Source organism: Sus scrofa, chromosome 13 (genome assembly GCF_000003025.6).
Source record: "Sus scrofa isolate TJ Tabasco breed Duroc chromosome 13, Sscrofa11.1, whole genome shotgun sequence".
Taxonomy (NCBI): domain Eukaryota; kingdom Metazoa; phylum Chordata; class Mammalia; order Artiodactyla; family Suidae; genus Sus; species Sus scrofa.
The window spans coordinates 84,317,664-84,340,419 of NC_010455.5; the positions used below are offsets into that span (position 1 = coordinate 84,317,664).

General features: G+C 37.4%; 1 protein-coding gene across 5 annotated transcripts in view; it reads right to left on the bottom strand.

The window, feature by feature from the left end:
• SLC9A9 (solute carrier family 9 member A9) overlaps window positions 1–22,756 on the bottom strand; it is a 674,266-nt gene that overhangs the window by 355,051 nt on the left and 296,459 nt on the right. For all 5 annotated transcript variants that reach the window (XM_021071131.1, XM_021071130.1, XM_021071133.1 and 2 more), the window contains one exon: window positions 10,638–10,743. In XM_021071131.1, the coding sequence (XP_020926790.1) occupies window positions 10,638–10,743 (106 nt within the window). The remainder of the gene's footprint in view (window positions 1–10,637; window positions 10,744–22,756) is intronic.

Below are 22,756 nucleotides of genomic sequence, written 5' to 3' on the forward strand. Positions count from 1 at the left end.
AGTGCCTGTTACCTCCATAATGTACCCTTCCCTGTTAATCATCATCATTATTGTCATAGTCATTCCTTATTGGATTTATGATTGACCAAATTCTTTGCTCACCACACTTCGTCTCCCACTCCTTTATGAATTCAGTTTCTCATTTCTATCACTGATTATCTGAGTGGTAAACTCTGTCTATCTGAAAATGTCTTTATTTCATTCTTTCTCTTCAGTGATATTTTAGTTAAATTTAGAACCTTGTTTGTAGATTATTTTCCTTCAATACTTGGTACATATTATTCTACTGTCCTCTGGCAGCTTTTATTGCCAATGAGAAAACTGCTGCCATCCAAATGTTTCCCATTGTAAATAATTTATCTTTTCTCTCTGGTTGCTTTTAAGATTTACACTTTGTCTTTGATGAACTCACATTTCATTATAATATATTTGGATGTGGGTTAATTTTAATTTATTCAGCTCTGGACATAATACGATGTTTCAATTTTTCTATTCAATTCTGGAAAATTATCATCCATTATCTCTTCAAGTACTTCCACAAATCAATTCTGCTTTGCATTCTGGGTCATTTGTAAACTTTATCTTCTGGTTAACCAGCTGGATTTAATATAACATTTATCTTATCTGCTTAGTTTTTAATGTCAAATCTACATTTTTCATTTTGAAACATTCTTTTGTTTCCTATTTTACTATTCTTTCTTAACTATTTTTCTGCTCCTCCATTTATCTCTTTATTCATTTTGCTATGTTCATTTTATAATTTATCTCAAGATTTTGTAATTTTTATTTAGTTCCATAGGGTGCTTGTTCTTCTCACTGTTTTGTTTATCTCCTGGCTTTTCTCATAGTGAAGTTATTTCCTTTTGTGGCTTGTAAATTTTTATTATGAATTTATTTGCAGGAAGGATTGATTGTTTTCTACTGTGAGATTTCCATGTGTCTGGATTGAGATAGAATCACTCAGAGAAGTTTAGCATATTTAGAAATAAGCAAAGGGAAATAAGGCTGCCAGGTGTTTCAATTGTTCTAAGACCTTTTAATTCATTGGTTTGTATTTCCTATATCACAACTTCTCAGGCCAGGAATTTTGATGCAAAATCTAAATAGATGAAAAGTTTCTTTGCCATTTCTTAAAGCTGATGGACAGGGTCTGTTGACAAAAGGAGCACTTTGAAACTCCAGGCTTCATTCAAAAACTTTGCTCAAGTTCGTTATTATGAGTGAGTCTACAAGAGACAAGGCTCTGATTTCCCCATGGAAATGGGGCTCCAGCTCCAAAAGTTCTGGGTCTGTATCCTATACAAAAACATGCAGCCACTGACTGTGGTAGCTTGTCACTCTTGCCTTGATTCCTCTCTTTTTTCTCACACCTAGGGAATCTCTTTTTCTCTTCTTCAAATCGATTCTACATTTAGAAAATATTTTTACCTTTCTAGATAAAGCATTTTCTTAAGTTTGTAAAGGCATAGGGCCTATCTGCTTAATTGCAATTCATTATGTTCTGAATATTCTATTATTGTGAAATATGGTAGCTGTTGTTCTGGGATGCCCTTTGTATTTGTCTCCCAATCACATCCTTCTAATAATAGATTCCATGCCACTAGCCACAGAGATGGGGCTATCATTCATATCTTGCCAATCACCATGTTTAATTTCCATGGAATACTATGTGATTGGCCTAGAGGTGATCTTCTGATACAAGCAGAGCCAATAGGATTCTTTCTCTGTGGCTGATATGAAAGTATTGGGAGATGTAAATATTATTTTGAGCTAGAACAATATAAGCCTGGAAGTGCCATTAGTTACCCTCTCCTGCTTCGTAGTTATCTATCTGTGCAGTTATCTAGCAAAGAATGATGCTAACACTCAGAGGGAATCAGGGCCAAGAAAGAAGAAGAAAGAATAGACAACCACATTTGAATCCCTAAGTCCTGGCATGCTCAGAGTCAGCCTAACTCCTCTTAAATAAGCCAGTGAATTCCTTTTGCTTAAGCTAAATTGAATTGTGTTTCTGTCACTTACATCTGACTTATACATCAATAAATTAAAGTACAATGGAATTGAGAAAAGAAACCATCAACATGGATTTATTTTATTTATTTTTGGTAGATCAGTTTGCAGTGCATGGTTTGGCATGAAGCAAATCGAGTTCTGAGTTCTGAAGCAGCAGTGAATATAAACATCAGATCTAAGCTGACAGACAAAGGATGGAGTCACAGGGTAAAGCCAAGGTCAATTCCCCGTAATCTGAACAGGGACATTTAGCGCTAGGGTGAAGGAGATGCCAGAGTCATAGCCAGGAAACAGGAACCAGGGATCAGGAATGAGAAAAAACAAAAAAACAAAAAAGGCTGCAGCAGCAGGCAGGGGTATAGGCAGCAAATGTTGGGTGTTCTGACTTAAGCTGGAGGTCAGCTGAGCTCCGCCTCCCAGTAGCTTCTTAAAGATGCCAAAACCCATTGCCATTCCTGCTAGGTGGTGCCACCTGGTGTCTAAAAGATGCAGTTGGCATGGAATTGACTGTCAGGACAAGGAGTCCTTAAGCAAAAAAGACAATAACTTTTTTTTTTTTTTTTTAATTATGTATCCCAGCAGTATCTAGACAGGCATCAAAATAAATGTGTTTTATGCTGATTATGTTTGCAAGGCAAATATCCAAGTGAATTACCCTCAGATAGATGTGTCAAGGAGTTCCTGTCATGGCGCAGCAGAAACAAATCTGACTAGGAACCATGAGGTTGTGGGTTCGATCCCTGGGTTCGATCCCTGGCCTCGCTCAGTGGGTTAAGGATCTGGCGTTGCTGCGAAGTGTAGGTTGAAGAAGAGGCTCGGATCTGGCGTTGCTGTGACTGTGGCGTAGGCCAGCAGCTGTAGCTTCAATTAGAACCCTAGTCTGGGAACCTCCATATGCCGTGGGTGAGGCCCTAAAAAGCAAAAAACAAAAATAAAAAAAGAAGGATGTGTCAAGATATAAGAAATTTGTTTTTAAGTTAATCAGATTCATGAGAAATATTATACTTCCTGGTTGTAATAACAGTTTTGGTTCATTCTCATCAAAAAAAGACACCTTCTTATCACCTCTGTGTTTACAGCTATGGGTCAAATGGGGAAGGAAGTAGAGCTAATGAGGATTCCTAATAAGCCTTTTCATATATTTGGAAGAAGCAATATGAAGAATATTAAACATCCATCTCCTGGAATGGATTTTAATGAGAGGTTAGTAAAATGCCCCCACCTGTATTTGAAAGGGTATATTATCTCACTTGTTCGGTAATTCTTTGAGACCCTTCCAGATAATTAGCTTCATGTCGTAGGGGATGGAAAAGAGTATAATTTGCCTTCGAGAAGCTTGTACTCTACTTAGAGAAATATTAAGAGAAATAATAGATTTCTTTAGTGATACAGGTTTATAAGCAATTCTCACATAGCTCTTTTCTGGGATGCTTTTTAGAGCAAGGTTTTGTTGCACCTATTAAATCCTGCTACAGCGATCATTCTCCTATTTCAGTGAGGAGTTGGTTAAGAGCAGGGATGGGTGACTGTGCCCGTCCATCTAGATCACCATCACTTAGCCTAATGCTGGGCACATATAGGTGCTCAGTACATTTTTATTGAGTGGCTAGATGACATCTCAAGGTTCCTCTTAGTCACATGGTACTTTGAATCTCACAGCCATCCCATTAATTTCCATGTTAAATTTCCCTTAAGATGCATAGGATATAAGAAATGTGGTCTTTCAAAATGTCACTCACTTTAGGTGCCAAGCATTTGCCAGTATCACGCTTTTAAGCAGCGTAACACTTTTTTATTCAAAGAAAGAAAATGATGCTCCATTTCTCCCTCTCTTTTAATAATCTACATTGAATTTCCTTATAAGCATTTGCTTAACAGAAAATAAAAGCACCTAGTATGTACTTATTACCATCTAAGAGTCGGCTCTTTAATGAGATTTTTATTTTATCTCCAAGAAAATCTGGAGGCATTTGTACAATGTGGAATTATTTCACAAGAAGATGTTTCAATACAATACTAGCAATATTTCAGTTTTGCAGATAAATGGCTGAGAACACTTAAAATCCTCTTTCTTCTTTTTAATGGGTAGAAAAAATTTTCAGACTTAAACCTGTGTAGAATCTGCACTTAAAAGAATATTGCCAATTATCAAGTATGTTAATGGGGATTCTTTGGACTAGAGTTGATCATAAGTAGTTTAATCTATTTCCAATAAATATATACAAGTAAAAATAAAATAAAAATCACCTCTGGTCCCAGCTAATACTGTGATTTTATAAATAAATTATACTTATAATGTGTTATAATTATACACACATACGTGCACACACACACATGAATTTGGCTGTTTTTTTTTTTTTAACCAAAATAGATCTTATAGTACACATCATTTAAAATTTTTCTTATTTTCTTTAAAAACACTGTGAATACCTTTCAACGTCAATACATTTTTTTCTATCATCTTTTGGAATGTCTGCACAGGATTTCATGACATTAATATATTAAAGTTTACTCAACCAACTAGTAATTCATTTACGACTTCTTACTAAAATCAATGCACTCATTTCCATGGAGAAATTTTTGCACATGGTCTTCTTAACTGCATCTTAGGATAAATTTCTAGAAATGAAATAAATGGATGAAAGGATTCACAAATTCCAATGATTCTATAAATATTGCCAAATAAATGGATGAAAGGATTCATAAATTCCAATGATTCTATAAACATTGCCAGTGTGCCTTTGTAAGAGTTCTATCTCTTTTCTCTTTCACCAGTAATGTAGGAAGGTTCCCATTTCCCTGAACTCCAATTTACTCCAAGTATGATTGTTCTTTTTTTCTGAAAATTTGAAGATTTGCCAGGCAAAAAATGATACTCCATTGTTGGTTTGATTTGTTTTATGTTGGTTTAATTTGTTCTAGTGAAGCCAATCTTATTTAGTAGAGTATTGCATTTATGTTTCTTCTCTCATTCTTTATATACTTACATCCTTTGTTCATTTTTATACTATGCTTAGCTTTTCTTCATTGGTCTTTTATAACAGGAGTAATATCAACAGCTAATATCTAATGTTTATTTGGTGTTAGGAGCCAGGCCTGTTCCAGTTATTTTTTGTTTAATCCTACCCAATGAGGTAAGTGCTATTACCATCCTTACTTTATAAATGATGTGTCTAGAGCACTGAGAGGTTAAGTAATTTACCTCAGGTAACATAATTAGTACATTTGTTGTATTAAAAAGATTAATAACTCATTACATATACTATAAAGACCATTAACCTATCAACATATGCATCAAGGTGCTTTCCTTGGTTTATCCTTTGTCATTTAATTTTGTTTATAGTGACTGCTAGGATTGCTTGACTCTATCACCATTAAATAAACTTGGTTTTCTTTTATTTTAATATTTTATCATATGAAGAGTATGTTAAATAAATATAATTCAAACACATACAAACATTCAGACAGTATGAAAGGATACAAAATAGTTAAATTATCTTTTCCCCCTTTATCAGGGTCCTACATAGCAAAAGTATCTCCTTTTAACCATTTATGTTTTTATTTCTTCTGATGGCTGCCCTATGACTCTAAATACTATGCATTTACCTTCCATTTCTTAATTTATCAACTCCACTCATACATACTGATTCCTTACTGTGAGAGATGTAGTATTTTAGGTGACTTGGTCCTGCCTTCTTCAATCTCCTCCTCCAATTAATTTCTAAAAGTAGCATCAGTTTTTGTTGTAAGTACTTGCAATATTTTAAGTAATAGACTTCAACCTCTGGTTCTTGATTTATCTACTTGAGACATTATGCTTTAACTAAGGGGTTCATTCCTAAAGGTGAAAATCACATATAAAATAGTTATTCTCTCTATTCCTTGGTTCATAAAATGTCATCTCTATGAAGGAATGCTTCACTAGCAGCAGGTCAATCTTGAGTCATTTTAATGAAACCAGAGAGATCTGCGTAAGCAGAATGAAAGATATTGATATAAATGACTATATAAATTATAATAAGTATATGTTTGTAAGCATAGATTACATAAATTATATAGATGATAGAGCCTTTCTAAAGATATTGCTTTATTTATTTCCCAAAGTAATTTTGTAATGTATATAGAACAACCATTCTTACACATTAGATATAAGTAAGGAAACAAGTGTGGAAAATTTACGGCCATATAAAGTCATTGTCATAGTCTTTTAGCTTTACTTTCTGATCAGCATCTACTTTTCCCTTTTTGGGGCACTGTTACTCTGAGAAACAACCCCACCTTTCCCCAGTCTCAGTTTATGTACTTCTAAGTAGAACCAATTACTGCCTTGAATTCATGAAGATGGTGACTGAGACCTGAGACAATAAATGCAGCACATTTCCCTGGCCACAAGTGGATCTGAAATGGCCTCACAATCTATAAGGTGTACTAAGATTTGGGCTGGAGATAATGGGACAAAGATTCTTGCTCTATTTTCCTAAAGAGAGATACAGCCCTGGGAGATGCCAGCAACCATCCTGTGACCAGGTGAGGGAAATAACACTGAAAAAGCCAAGTGAGGAGAGAGTCTAGCTCTTTTCACAGGGTCCTTTCTTGAGGCATTTTTACTCCTGCTGTTCAGTTACATCAGCCAACATAGATCCCCCTTGTGTTTATTCCAGTTTGGGTTGATTTTATGTCAACTGTGATAACTATACAGTTTAATTCTGGTGACTATTCGGACACAAGTTTTTTTGACTTAAATTTAGGGCTCTTTCTACTCTACCATGCTGCCTTTAAAGGTAATGTCTTTCAAGGTTTCTTCAATATATCTTTTGTTTTCCTCCATTGCCTATTAAACAATCTTTAGAAATATAAAGCCATAATATGGAATTTATTCATGAACCAATATGCATACATGTTTGGTCATGAAATTCCCTATATACTTGCAGTAATAGTATGGATCAGAAAAAAATTTACTTTCAAATTTTTTTTAAATAAAGTTGCTTTTATCTTAAGATTAAAATTTCTGCATCACTTTAAGCCTTAGGGACACCTGCTGTGTACAAGAGTTGTGGTCATCAAATTCAATTTTACATTAATTGTCTGAAATTCAGAGCACATTTCACCTAAGAAACAGTATTATAATTAGTTACTTGCTGCTTAGATTAGCACAGAAAAGCAAATTTAATCTAAAACATGGCTAAATTACTCTGTATTTGAATGAAAAATACTAGAGCACAGTACTGCCACAAAACTAATAATAATTTTTTAATTAAATAGGCATTTTATTTTATTTATTTATTTATTTAAAACAAAGTTTTTTGAAATACTAAGAGGATGGTTCTTTTTTTTTCCATGCCTGCATCATGTGGAAGTTCCTAGACCAAGAATTGAACCTGTGCCACAGCAGTGACCCAAGCTGCTGCAGTGACAATGCCAGATCCTTAACCCACTGAACCACAAGGGAACTCCAAGGATGGTGCTTAAAGAAGGAGATGTGCTATTGGAAGAAGGGAAGGTAATTGAAAATGTACTGCCATTCCAAAGAGGCTCTGAAGTCATTGCTGAGGCCATAGTGGTTGATGATTTAGGTCCTTTACTGTACTTGATTTCACATCAAAATGTATCTTTTCTTTTCCATGGTATAATGAAAGCTCTAATCTCTATTCTTAAACTTCAAAACCACACAAAGATGGAACACTGAAAAAGGAAAAAATACAAGAGGTTTTCATTTGCTCTTTTAACGTATAGTTCAGGGGAGTTCCCGTCGTGGCGCAGTAGTTAACGAATCCGACTAGGAACCATGAGGTTGCGGGTTCGGTCCCTGCCCTTGCTCAGTGGGTTAACGATCCGGCGTTGCCGTGAGCTGTGGTGTAGGTTGCAGACGCGGCTTGGATCCCGCGTTGCTGTGGCTCTGGCGTAGGCCGGTGGCTACAGCTCTGATTCGACTCCTAGTCTGGGAACCTCCATATGCCGCAGGAGTGGCCCAAGAAATAGCAACAACAACAACAACAACAAAAAGACAAAAGACAAAAAAAAATAAATAAAAAAAAAAATAAAGTATAGTTCAAGTGCAAAGACTCTGTCTTCAAAAATTTACTATCTAGAAAGGCAAATATACATGTAAACTCAAGATTGCACTGCTGAGCTGGCAGAGAATTGATGGAGGCACATACAGGAGTGGAGTAGGGACTTAGAATGTGGGCTAGTGGTTCCTGAAGGAGCAAAATGAGATGTGTGGTGAAGGACTTGATTACACAGAAACAGAAGCTGGGAAGGAGAGAGTTTTGCATGTGTAAAGAAACATGAAGTTATAAGCCAGAGAATTGTGTCTGAACACGATGCAAAGTTTAGAGGGAAGGAACAGAAAAATGAAGACAAATGTTTGAACTTTTGGTCTGAAAGTCATAAAAAATTTTCAAATAGTGCTCTTTCAAGGGAACTAGAAGATAGCTGGAAGAGAGTGTGAGGATGGAGCATTAAAAGGAGAGGAATGCATGTTTAAGTAGATGTATAAAAAGACATTGTCATATGTGCTGTAAAAACTAAGTTTAAGAAACAAGTGAGATAAGTGAAGAGTTAAAACACATGGAAAATTGTGCACGGTGAAAAAAGTAGTTAACAACAGACAGGACTGGTGGACAGAGAGCCCAGAGCCAGGGTAACCTAGGTACAGGTGGCCCTCCATACATATTCCTGGGTTCCTCATCAAAGGATCCAAGGTGACCTGACTCTGCAGACATGGAACCCTTGGATAGGGAGGGCTGACTGTACTATGCCATTTGATAGAAGGGACATGAGCCCCCATGGGTTTTGGAATCAATAGTGGTCCTGGAACTCATCCCCCATGGATACAGAGGGACAGTCATACATTAACACTCAGTAGAGCTCCTGGAAGGGTATGGTGGAGTTCAAATACATCAGGCAGAAGAGAGAGCCTGCAGATGTGAATGTGTGGAAGTTTCCAGGTCAAGTATTTCTAATTTTGAATTACCTTTATTTTAAAGTTAAAATTCATGGGAGTCACTCTGCACAACACCTGAAATGCCAAAGCTGGGAAGCGCAAGATTTCCACTAGCATGACAAGTGCCTGGTGCCTAGAATGGAAGGGATCTTGCCATGGTGGGAAACATGTTTTATTAAGACATGCAACACATGAATAGGAGAGTAGAAAAGACACTGCCAGTGATAACCACTTATTGACCTGAGGAAGTATTAAATGGATTGTTTCAAATGTATCCCATCTCAGGCTTGTGCTCAACATCATCAACATTCATCCTTGGAGTCTGCATTTTTAAGGCAAAACTACTGTGAGTGGTGGTACTGAAGTGGAAAGGCCAAACCTTTCCTTGGTTGTAGCTGCATGATTTTTCCCCAAGCTCGTTTGTGCTTTAGTGGTTTTGCTTTGCCTGGCTTTTTAAAACTTGGCAGCTCAGGAAGTGAAAATGAGGGACTCAGCAGATTTCTAAAAATTTTTACTCCAAATGTTCCTTTAATACTAGTATTTCTTGGACAGAGATTCCTGATGTTCCAGTTAATTGTTCTTGATGTTTCTTTAAAAGCATCCTTTAGCATTTGTGAATCTGCTATGGCTTTTGCTCTTATTTTGCACTCACTGATATTTTCCTTTAACGCAGGAAAGGCCCTTCTCAGTAGCCAGCTGAAATATAAATTTATTCAGAGACTCTTTCTTGAAAGTTGCTGAATTCAGTGGTAACTCTGGGGTAGCAGCCTTAAGAAATGTCAGCTGGCAGAACAGAAGAATAGTGGTGTTCTGTTGTTTCCTACTCCCCTCTGTGAGTTCTGACTTTTAAAAATCCTTTTGTACTTCACAATACATTTTCAAATGGATTTGAAGTAATTAACACCCTGGATTGAATCTTGTTGTCACATTTAATTATGGTAGAGCTACCTTCCTTGGGGGTATGTGACAGTTGCCCAAAATGTTGGTCTTAATCTAAAGCAAAGAAGAGACCTCTGACACAGTGAAAGCCACCAAAGTGGCATTTATTAAATATAAACAGTAAGTGTCTAAAGGGTAGGTGAAGAAAGAGCACTGGTTCTCATCTCAAAAACAAAATTCTTCCAGGATGAAGGGAACATTACATTAGCTCTTAGCTGAAGCTCCATCAGTTTTACTTGTCACGTGATGATTTTAAAATGTGGGTGTTCCCTATAACACATTACATTTGCACTGATAAAGGATATTCTGATGCAATTTCTAACTCCAATTTGCCAAACTTATAAAAACAATGGTTTCTGAGTCTATTATCTGGAAAATAACTTAAGGGAAAAAAATCTAAATAATATTGATTTGAAATGCAGAAAGCTTATTTACATGCTTTTAGGAACCCTAAGTGAATCAGCTAAATATACGCACCAAGAAAAAAAAAAGTTACCCTCTGCATGGTATCTTGTAATAGGCTGGAAACGCAAAACTTATTAATAGTATTAGAAATTAGGTGCCTAATGAATTGTACCCATTATTGGAGATTTTCTGTAGCAATAGTTCCTTAAAAGCTAGAAACTGCCTATATGTCCATGACATAGAGAAAAGATACTATTAAAGCCATTAGGAATTATCACCAAGTAGAAGCATATTTCACATGGTCAAGAAGCACAGGTAAAGCTCTGGTACTTACTATGTGAGGACTATGGCAACTGCGTCATTCAACACACTCTCCCCAAACAAGAGTGTGTATAGGTCGGGGTCAACATGCAGTTCATGGAAGATGGCCAACACTGTCACTAGGGAAGAAAAACACAAATATGCAGAGTTAGCTGGGACATAGCTATGGACTTGTCCTTGGTTGTGGTCATCTCTATAAAGCACTCATTAACTGCTCATCTTCTCAAATCTATCACTATACACACATAAAGCCTTTAATCAAAACAATCTGATTGATCACTCCCCTGTTTAGAGATTTCTCTAGGCTCCCCAGAAAGTTTGAGCTCCTTGCTACAAGTCTTCCATAATCCACAAACCATTTACCTTCAAGCATCTTTGTATGTATCCCCTGCTCACACTTTGCTGTCTCCCTCAAGCCACACTGAATTTGTCATAATTTCTCAAGCACATAATATTATTTTTTAAATTACCTTTGCAGTTTGGTTCACTTTACCAGGGCAGCTATTTCTTTCCCATCTAAGTCCTACTATGCCCCTCCTTCCTTAAATATGCAAACACACACACACACACACACACACACACACACACACACACACAAGCTTCTTGCTACAAAAAAACCCACTTTATTTAATTTTTAAAACCCTTTTAAATGCTCCCCCCACCCCCAACCCTCTGATCCCTTAGCAGAGACCTGGCTCACTTCTTTTTGATTACAGAATTTAGATCAAATCCCAGAAGAGACTGTGAGCTCTTGGCAAATGCTCAATAAGTGTTTGATGTGTGAATGACTAAGTGAATGAATGAATAAACGAATGCCATTGCAGTGGCTTACTTCTGTGAAAGGAGAGGTGGTTGGCACCTGGCTCACATTCTTTTAAAGTCACAGTCATGTATAAAGATGGACTCAGTATTCCTAAGGATTCATTTTTGGCAGTCTGCTGCATGGTTACTATATGCCACATACTTGTATGAAGCCTCTGGGAGTGCATCAGGGCAGTAAATAATCACACACTGATGAACTGTGTTCATCAAAACTATTCAGTATCTTGATATTTGAAACAGTCATGCAAAGTGTGAACAGCAGTCATTAGGATAATGATCCATTGAGTTGATTGCCAAAGGGGAAAAGAGGGAGGTTGAAAATGATACTCATGGTAAATTTTTGAGGCAGAGTGGGCATTTTCATTTCTGTTCTTTCCTTTCCTATTTCATGAACTGAGAGTTTAGTAACTGTTGTAAAGTGTGCTGGGGGGAGAAAAAGCCGAGTTGGAATGTTTTGGAAGTAGGGTCAAAAAGTTTGTATATTTACAAAGTTATGCAACTATCACCACTATCTATTTCCAGAACATTTTCCAGAACCCAAAAAGAAACCTTGTACCCATCAAGCAGTCACTCCCCATTTCGACCTCCTCCCAGCCCCTGGCAAACACTAATCTACTTTCTGTCTCTATGAATTTGCATATTTGAATGTTTAATATAAATTAAATCATACAGTATATGACCTTCTGTGTATGACTTCTTCACTTAGCGTAATGATTTCAAGATTCATTCATGTTGTAGCATATATCAATACTTCAATCCTTTTTGTGATGATATTCCATTATATGGGTATACTACAGTTAGTTTATCCATTCGTCAATTGATGTGCATTTGGGTACTTTTCACATTTTGGCTATGATGAATAATGCTGCTATAAACATTTCTGTTTAGGGTTTTGTATAAACACAGGTTGTGTTAATTTCAGGTGTACAGTAAAGTGATTCAGTTATACGTAAAAAAAGAAGTTTGGCACTTGTCCTGCTATAATAGAAGGGTTTTAGTCAGACAGTGATGCAGTCTGATTTAAACTCTGGAAATAAAGTGCAGGCAGCAGGGCAGAGGGTGGAATGGACATGTGGCTGGAGCCTTCCCCAAATGTTTTGGCAAGAGATGAGTTGTCCCACGACAGGAAAAGTCCTAGACTCAGGCTCCTAGACTCTTGTATATCCTGCTCTGCTCTAAACATCCACTACCTTGTGTTCTGATAGGTCAGTGACCACAGTGCTTTGTACTTATTTGCTGGTTTTCATCTTCCTTGTGTGTCACTCGCCCTTAGCATGGCACTAGAATTTGGTAAGCCTTTAGTGAGTGAATGAATAAAAGATAATGGCAGTGAGGATAGAGCAGAGGTGATAATACCCACAAGATATTTGGGACGGAAAATTGTTGGGCCTTGGTGCTTGAGAGACAGCAAAAAATGACCTGGGTTTTAATTTTGGGCAGTTGGTAGATGCGCTGCATAAGAGAAATTAGTTTGCAGATGGGGGAATTTTGTTAAGTTTGTTTTTTGACATGTCGACTTAAGGAGCCAGGCGGAATTTCAAGTGAAAAGTTTAATAAGAAAACTGGAAGCAAAAGGCTGAAACCATATAGAGTTAAAGCAGAAGAAAGAATTTATTGGTTAGAAGCATGTAGAGGAACATAAAGCCCCAAGAGTGGCTTAGATTGCCTGGGAAAAGTACATAGAAAGAGAAGAGAGATCATGAAAGATCCTTGAAGAACACACTAAGGTGGAAGTGGAGAAAAAGAAGCATGAAATACATATGTGGTATATTTGCCAAACCTGACCTCAAGCATGAACAAATAGGCTGAAGACTATATCCGTCATGAATAGATTTTTACTTACTAAATTTATTTTTTTTTTTACTTACTAAAAATTATCCTAGGGAAAGGAGTATTGAACTCAACTAGCTTTGGGGTAAAGAGACAACAGATACAAAAGTCATGAATTGGCATGACATTTAGCCATGTCCCATTTTGCTAGGCATAGAGTCAATTTCATTATTTTAACTAAACAGATCCTTAATCATGATAGGTGGAATGGCAGAGATGTATTCTCTACCTGTGTGTAGCTGTTTACATTTGCCACCATCCACAGCCCTTGCAGGTGGTAGTGGGAGGAGGCCAATAATTACCTCTGCTCAGTAACCTCTTGTTCTTGCTTGAATAGAGTCAAGACCCTGCATCTAATCAAAACAAAGAGGCTTCAATTGGGGGTTCCAACTAACAACATTTTTCTTTTGCTAGGGTCTTGTGTAATAAAAGTAAAGTTATTCTTAAATTAGAAAATTCTACCATGGAAGCTCTATTGCATATTGACTTTAGTCTCTGCAGATGTTTATTTGCATTTCCAAGATTTGAAGATGACTTGCAGCTTGTCTGTAATCCCAGACAGGTTTCCTAGGCCATGAATAGGGAGGTAAGTCTCTGGGCTTCTCTCCCCACTTCCCCAGTTGCTAAGTTCACCCTGTGCTGGGATGGACTCTGTGTCTTTCCAGTGCGAGCTTTGAGCCTCTGGAGGGAAAGACTTTTAATTGAATATCCAGTGCTGTTCCAAACTGCTCTGACATTCCCATAATTCCTTTTGCACAAAGAACTGAACTCTACTTCATAAACGTTATCCCACACAAAAGAGAAAGCTATTACTTTGTGCATTCCTATCTACCCTGTGAAGAAATGGAACAGCTTCCAAATAAAGCCAGGCAGTGTGTCCTACAAGAGGGAGTATTTGCTGGGACCACAAATGACTTGAATAGGTGAGTCAGGAAATTAGCCACCCACTCACTGCTAAGCTTAGAGCTTAAAAAAAACCCTCATTTAATTAGCTTGCTGGCAGGGCTCAATCTCACATACAATGTCCAAGACTCTCTGTGGCACTCTCCCAGCAGAGAATTTCTTAGAACAGCTGTGGACATGCTCACACGTCTCTGCTTGCACCTTGCTGGGTTTTAAGGAAAACCCACGCTGGAGGCTGGGCTGAAAAGCAATGCCTAGTTAGACAGTATGAAGAGAACATTCCAGACCTCGTGTAGATAGGAAGGGGAGAAGACACAAACCAATTTCTTTCTTTTCTTTTTAGGGCCATACCCACGGCACATGGAGGTTCCCAGGGATAGGGTCTATTTGGAGCTACAGCTGCTGGTCTACACCACAGTCACAGCAAAGCCAGATAGGAACTGCGTCTGCAACCACAGCTCACAGCAACGCTGGATCCTTAACCCACTGAGTGAGGCCAGCGATCAAACCTGCATTCTCAGGATACTAGTCAGATTTGTTTCCACTGAGCTACAGTGGAAACTCCCCAAACCAATTTCTTAAGCCTATGATTTTATCAGGGGAATTAGTCATTTTTGACTTTGTCATATTTTAGCTATACTCATTGCTTAGTGGCAGATTCTAATGCTCCGCCTGGGGCTTGGGGTTGCTTCCCCACACACCCCCTTCCAATCTGACTTTTTAGCTGGAGAAAAATCCAATTTGTCTCCCAAAATGGTAGTAAGGAATATAAGTGCATATAACCTTATGCTCAAATACACACACACACACACACACACACACACACACAACTACCCCCAGGTAAAGTGATGGATGGCTAAGAAATGCCATTGAATCACTGGAGATATCTGAAAAAAATAGTTGCAGCAGTCAAACAGCAAGGAGTTGTGGGGGGAATGAATGAGGCAGTGGTGTGGATAGCACTTCTGAGAAGCTGGTGATAGAGGGAAACCTATGGAGTTTAGAACCAAGTGAGGCTTTCCCCTTGATTTCTACTATTTACAGGTTGGGCAGAATAAGCAGAAAGAGAAGGTGAAGACAGAGGAAAAAGAAAGGAACCTCATTATAGCATCAAAAACTAATATTTTCTCATTTCAGATGTAAAAACCATACCTGGAGATAAAAATTCAGATAACTGCCTGATCCCATCAGTATCTCAATGTGTTGACTCCTAAATAATGCTTTGCCTTTTTTTTTTTTTTTTTTTTTTTTTTTACTGCTAGCTGTTAAACTCACCATTTTCCTAATGCTTTTTCAGTCTTTCAGTCACAGCTAAGTCTTCAGGGTGATTTAGTGACAGTCCCTTCACTAGAATCTCCGTTAGAAGCTCTCTGACTCATATATTCTTGGTGTTTTACAATGAATTTAAATTTCAAATGATATTTTAATGCAGTAGCTCTCAGTAACCTGGCACAAGATCTGCCTAGGTCTATGGACAACACCACACAATAGTTCCTACTCCTGTTGCTCTAAGTTGCCACTCAGTCTTGTCAAAATGCTGGCTCTCCCTGGAGAATGCTCTCTGTGGTTTTCTGTGCAAATCAGTATGTATGACACTTGTCCCTGACACAGGGAGAATCAAAAATGTCCCTGGCTTGTGAAGCTGAATCGTGTCAGGTCTGACAGTTGGAGAACTCGGGGATTCTCATAAACAAGATAGCATTTTTCCATTTCTAAGAATGATTATTGGGGAAAAATTAGGATTTTTTTTTCTTCTAGTAATTCCTGTATAAGAAACTCTCCAGCAACTTGTTCTACTTCTCTGAAATATTGTGCAGAGTGAGATTTCAAGGAAAACCTTCCAAAATAGTTGTGGTATCCTAGTACAAGCTGGAATACTTGAATTATTTTGAGCCTATACCTTCTCAGTGAAGACTTGGCAGCAGAAGCAGTACGTGTATTGGTTTTGCCAGTCAAGCTTTGCCAATCATATCCTAGAAATACAACTAGAAAAATTAACCCTTCTGAAATAGGTCAAAGAAAACAATGCCAGATCTAGAAAGGTAACCACTGGATATTACTTTGTTGCGGCATTCTAAATTATAAGTTATATAAACCATCATGAATGATTTAGCCCTAAACATTGCAATTTTATTTTGGCCATCAGGATTAGGTGTCATTTTGGTACAGAGTTAGTAGTGGAGAAAATGCTATATGCAAGCACACTATTGCAGCCCTCTTCACCAGGGTCCTTGGGAGAAACAACACCTAGTGCCCCATGGCAATGGTTTCAAAGCATGGTCCAAGAGCCCCTGGGAGTTCCTGAGACCTCTCCAGGGAGATGCCCAAAGTCAAAATCATTTTCAGAAAGATATGACAATGTTACTTGCATTTTTCATTCTTATGATTTCATCTGTGCACAGTGTAATTTTCCAGAGGCTATATGGTATGTGCTAGAGCACTTGAACACAGAAGCAGATGTGAGAATCAGCTGTCTTCTACTATACCACAGATTAAGAACATTTGCAAAGATGTCACTCTTCTCGATAATTTTTTTTTTGTTTTGGAAATAAATTTGTTTTTTGTAAAAATGTGTCATTTAATATGTGAATGGTTTATGATTATTATTTTAAATAGCTCAATGAAAACATGTTAAAAAGTTAAGTTCTAACATGGTAAGTATTGATAAATATAACACTCATAAACAAAAAACTCCTTAAGGTCTTTCCAAATTTGGAATAATTATAAAGGGACTATGACACCAAAAAGCTTGAAAACCATTGCCCCAAGGCATTTGTTGTATGCCTTTACAACAAATGTATACTAATTTATTCAAAATTTGTGAATTAATTTACATCCTAGGCAGCCAGAATGATAGTAGATAAGCCTCATCTTTGAGACAGATGAGAAAATAGTTCCTTAAATCATTTTCTGTAGAACTTAATTCCCTTGTTGGATTCCTGTTGAGAAAGCCTCCCTATATCTTAATATCTTTTGCCACACAATAACCAGCTGATTCTGTTGGCACACATGTAGAGGATTTCTAATAACTCTTATGTGAGTAAAATTATTCTTTTCGCATTAATTCAACCAGCACATTTCTGGAATCATATTTCTGTCATTAGAATTTCTGTCTGTTTAAATCCTTTTTGGAATGTAAGTGATTGGTGGCAGAAATTATTTCTTCAATTATATGGTTACAGAATAAAAACACTTGACAATTACACATCTTTTTCCTTGACTTCAAACATGGCTGAATGGTGTTCCAGAATAATCTACTTCCTCTTCTGCCTTAAAACCAGAAGTACAGTCCTTAGCAGTAACTGAGAATATAAAAAGGTAATCAGAAGATCATGAGGTCTAGCATTAAGAAAAGAAAAATAAGGCACAGTGGGCTAAAGATCCAGTGCTGTCACTGCAATGGCTTAGGTCACTGCTGTGGCACGGGTTTGATCTCTGGCCCAGGAACTTCTGCACACCATGAGAACAGCAAAAAGAAAGGAAAAGAAAAAGAAATAAGATGTATAAAGATTAGCAGCATTGAGAACTATGTCTAGATACTCATATTGCAACAGAACAATGGGTGGGGGAAAAATGTATACATGTAAGAATAACTTGATCCCCATGCTGTACAGTGGGGGAAAAAATGTATAAAGATTAGAAAGGGATCAAAAAGATGTTATGTTCCATCCCACGCTGCTGTGCCTGTGGTGTAGGCTGGCAGCTACGGCTCTGATTAGAACCCTAGACTGAGAACTCCATGTGCCTCAGGTGCAGCCCTGGAAAAGACAAAAAGGTAAATTAATTAATTAATTTTTAAAAAAAGATGTTATGTTCTAGATATTTATATACCTAACAATTAGCCTTACAATGTATAAAACAAACATACAGAATTGCAAAGAGAAATGTAAAGCTTTTAAAACCATAGTAATTAACTTCTAAGCAGCTTTCTCAATCATTGACAAATGATCACCAAAGACATAGAAGATGTGAACACAATTTAATGAAAATATGCATTGGACAACTTAAAAATACATTTTTTCCCAGACACATATGGCATATTTCCAAAAACTGATTACATACTAAAGATGAACAAACTGTTATTGACTGAAAGTTTACAGATTAATAACCAGAAGATAAATAAGGAATTGCTGTATATGAAAAAAAAAAGTACTTCTGAATAACTTAGAGATAATATAAAAGATCATAGTGGATAGTTCAAAACCACCTAGAACTAAATAATAATAATGATAATAATAATACCACCATATAGCAAGGTTTACAGAATGTAGCAAAAGTGGTAATTTGTGGAATATGTATAGCATCTGATCATCATAATAGAAGAGAAAATAGAAGAGAAGCATAGCCTAAATATTTAGAAAGAGGATAATAATAATTCCAAAAGTATACAAAAAGGAGGTAATAAAAAATAGAAGTGAATGAAATATTTATTTACTAAAATATTATTTATGCATAAGTATTTGCTGGGCACTGCTCTAATTGCTTTATAATTAGTAATTCTTCTCTCTTTTTGATCAAACTCTTCTACATTCTGTAGTAACTATATTCTTTGTACTTTTTGCCTTAATGTTTATCTTGTCTTGTTTTTTAAAATTTTTATTAGTATTGTTTGGCATATTGTTTCTTTTTTTTATTGTTATTTCCCTTTTTACTTTTAATCTGTATGTGTCCTTAAAGCACAATTTCCAAATAAGACACAGCAGATTTTCCTACAATTATTGTTTTTAAACTGAAAATAATATTCACAGTGATTATTAAAAATTTGATTTTTTCTATGATTTAAGATTTGATTTAAATTATCCAACTTGTTTTGCCTTTTAAAAACTTTAAAAAAAAATGGAGTTCTTATCGTGGCTCAGTGGAAACAAATCTGACTATCATCCATGAGGACGCATGTTCGATCCCTGGCCTCGCTCATTGGGTTAAGGATCTGGCATTGCCATGAGGGTGGTGTAGCTTGCAGATGAGGCTCAGATCTGGTTTTGCTGTGGCTGTGGCTGTGGCTAGCAGCTACAGCTCTAATTGGACCCATAGCCTGAGAACCTCCATATGCTGTGGGTGCAGCCCTTAAAAAAAAAAAAAAAAAAAAGACAAAAAATTAAAAAAAAAAAGATTAGAAAGGGAGAAGCCTGAAAATAAATATGGGAGTTGAGGGGAGATGTTTTCCAGACCCCATATTTGGGAATTTATGGGCTGGAATCTGTTGGCACTTTAGCTAGAGTTTTAAAAAATTTCCCCAAGGTATCTACAACAGAAATATTCTAAATTTAACATTAGCACAGAACATAAACATTTAACAAAGTCCCAATTTTCTCACCAATGGGGTTTAATGAGCCATGTTGTAGTTTAATGGGGAATCTTTGCAGCATGTTCAATATCTGAGTGAAGATGACTCACCCTGTCGTACAAGCATTCTCCAATCAGGATTATGACTTAAGCGTTTTGCCACTTTAAAAATGAACATGGTAGGCAAGGGTTTGCCTACAAATCATGTAACGAATTCACAGAAGAGCTCCGTGGAGCCATAAAACAGACAAATTTTGGATGGGTCAGCAATGGAAGGTAAAAATATCACTGTGACCCACCAAATGCAACAACTGTAAGAATAGAGATGCCAGTGTTAGTTATGTTTGTGGAACACATAATATAAATGGGTTCCACAGCTAAATTCTCTTGCTACAAAAAAGGTATGAAATAAGCAGATGTCTTAAACCTGTGGATCAAGACCCTGAGGGACATTACAGAAAGGTTTCAAAGTAAAGGGTGCATATTCCTGCTTTTGATTAGCAAAGCTGCTAAGGGTGAACTAGAGTAATATCGAGAAGAGTCTACACTGGGAGGGGGGGGAATGGGAGGAGAACTATCATATCATAAATCCAATCATTTCTGTCATCACTCTGTGTGGTAGGCTGAATAATGCTCCCCCCCCCAAAGATGTCCATGAATTTACTTCTGGAACCTGTACATATGTAACCTTACAACTTGCAGATGTAGTTAAGGTTCTCTTAAAATTGGAAGATTATGTTGGATTATTTGGTTGGGTCCAACCTAATCACACTTAAAAGTAGAGAAATTTCTTTTCCTGGAGTCAGAGATCCAGCTAAAAAGACAAAGAGAGACTAAAAAAAGGGAAGTCAGGAAGACTACTAACTCTGAGATGTAGGAGCTCATTTGCAAGGCTAGAGAGAGACTTCTAGAAGCTAAGGTATTTCCAGCTTTCAATGAGCAAGAAAACAGGGACCTCAGTCCTATAACTGTAAGGAAGTGGATTCTGACAACAAACAGAATGAGCCTGGGAGCAGATTTTTCCCAGAGCTTCCCAACAAGAGCCCAGCTTGTCAACACCTTGATTTTGTCCTTGTGAGATCTGGAGTACAGAACCCAGTTGAAATAACTGGCCTACTTACCTATAGAACTGTAAAATAATAAATTCATGTTGTCTTAAGCTGCAACATTTCTTGTAATTTGTTACAGCAGCCCTAGCAAATGAATACACTCTACTCCCATCTCACTAAAGGAACTATCAAACTGGTGGGCAAGCAAAACTCCCAGGCATTTGATGTTTCAATATATGAGTCACTGAGTGAGGATGAGGCTAGAATGGCCCTTCATCTCTCCCTACCTCTATCCTACCACAGGTAGAAGTTACTTCAACAGATCCATTTTTTAGTTCATGCTTATCAAGGAAAAATCTGGACTCATGAGAAGGCTTTGCAAATCTTTGTGTCTATGGGATCCTCTGTTCTGATTAATTATCCATGTGGGCCACCCTTGATGCAATCATCACACACAACAGATCACTCAGAATACATTATTTTAAAGCTCATCAAATCACTTTATTCTCCAGTGTTTATTTTATCTGCTCTATGCTGTTGAACACAATCACTACTAAGAATTGGTGCTGAAAGTAGGAATGACAGAGGCAAGCCAAGTCTAAGGAGAACAAGCCAAAAGTCATAAAGCAGCTCTCATGATAAAAGCAAGCCATGGCCATTTTTATTTTTCTTCTTTGAAATTTTTTTGTACATTATAAATTTTTTTACAATAAGTGTACCCTATTTTTAGAATAAAAGAGGACAAAAAGCCATTTTAAAAATTGCCAGAACTTAATAAAGAGATAAAACATAGAACGCAGAGTCTCTTCCCATGGCCCAGGATGCCATATGTGGCAGTCTCTCCTCCTCCCTTCTCAGAACTCCCATCCTGGGCTTCCAGACTGTCGAGTCCTCTTGTGCCATAACACTGCGGACCCTTCTTGCTCTCCAAGTGCTCTCCTCCTTTGTGTTGGTGAGACTAGCATCTCTTAGTTTCCCTTCAACACCTCTAGCCTCTCTTCCTCTTTCCCTTTTGTAAACCCACCCCTTTGATACAGAGGCTTGCCAGGAACTCTTCCTCAGTTCTTTCTCACTCTACCAACTCCCCCTGAAACATCTTATCCACACTCAGTGATCTCAGCCTCCAGCTCATTTCTTCCTCTCCCTCAGCAAGACTCCCATATCTAGCCATTGCCAAGGCAGCTCCACCTGGTGTTCTACTACCGGAACAAATACTTACTAAGCATCACTGTGTCCCTGGCACTGGGCATGGATGTGCTAGAGCTTCCCTATCCCCTACCAGACTTTTTCAGTCTGCTGCTTTTGCTCTTCAATTACTAATAGCAAGGAATGACATCATCACCTACCCAGAAACTTTTTGTGTTAAAAAAATGTGATTCATCTTATTTACAATGGGAAAAAAATCTCTGGCATTATAGGCTATAATATCAAGAGACAAGCCACACTTTGCAGTTCAGTAGTTTACAAGGTGAACCAAGGAAAGAAAAAAGAAGTCAGTTCTAGAGGTGCTATTATTGTATCAGATACTGCAGTATGAACTAGCTTTGTCATATCTGAAATTTTAGCCTTCTACAGTAATCCCCTCTGGACTGGAAAATAATATAAGAATGCAGAAGTTCAGTTGCAAATAAATGCTTTTTGTTATGTGAAAGCAGTATTATTAAAAAAAATTCCCAAGAAACGACCTGCAAGCATTTTAACTTTTGAGTTGGTCCTCTTGGATAAAAAGTTGATCATCACTGGTACTGGTTGTTCATTTATGTATTCAAATGATGTCTTTGATAGTTTCTGGCAAGCAGCAGGCCATTAATCCTGTTGGCTGAATGAGTGAATGAATGAATGAAACTTGAAGGTCATGTGCAGTGTGGCTAACTCCTTGATGATCAGACCAGCTCCTGACTCTCTTGTGTTCTCCCATTGTGATCAGTGACTTCTTTGCCTACTCACTGACCTGACAGCACTTGTTATAAAAGCTATCTCCATTTTAGTTCAAAATAATACCTTGAACAACATAATATATTTTTACTTGTAGTTCTCAGGTCAAGGGTCAGTCCCTGTCTTTTCCCAACTGCATTCTAGAAGAAGGGAAAACACTTTTCAAGGAATCCTAATCCCAGGGACCTCTGAGAGGCTTTGTAGAGCAAGGTGACTCAACCTGGGCTGTTACTTGCTCTCCTGGCTCCCTAGACATCTCACCCTTTAGAAGATGCCCACTTTCAGGTTGTGCAAGTGCCGACTCTGC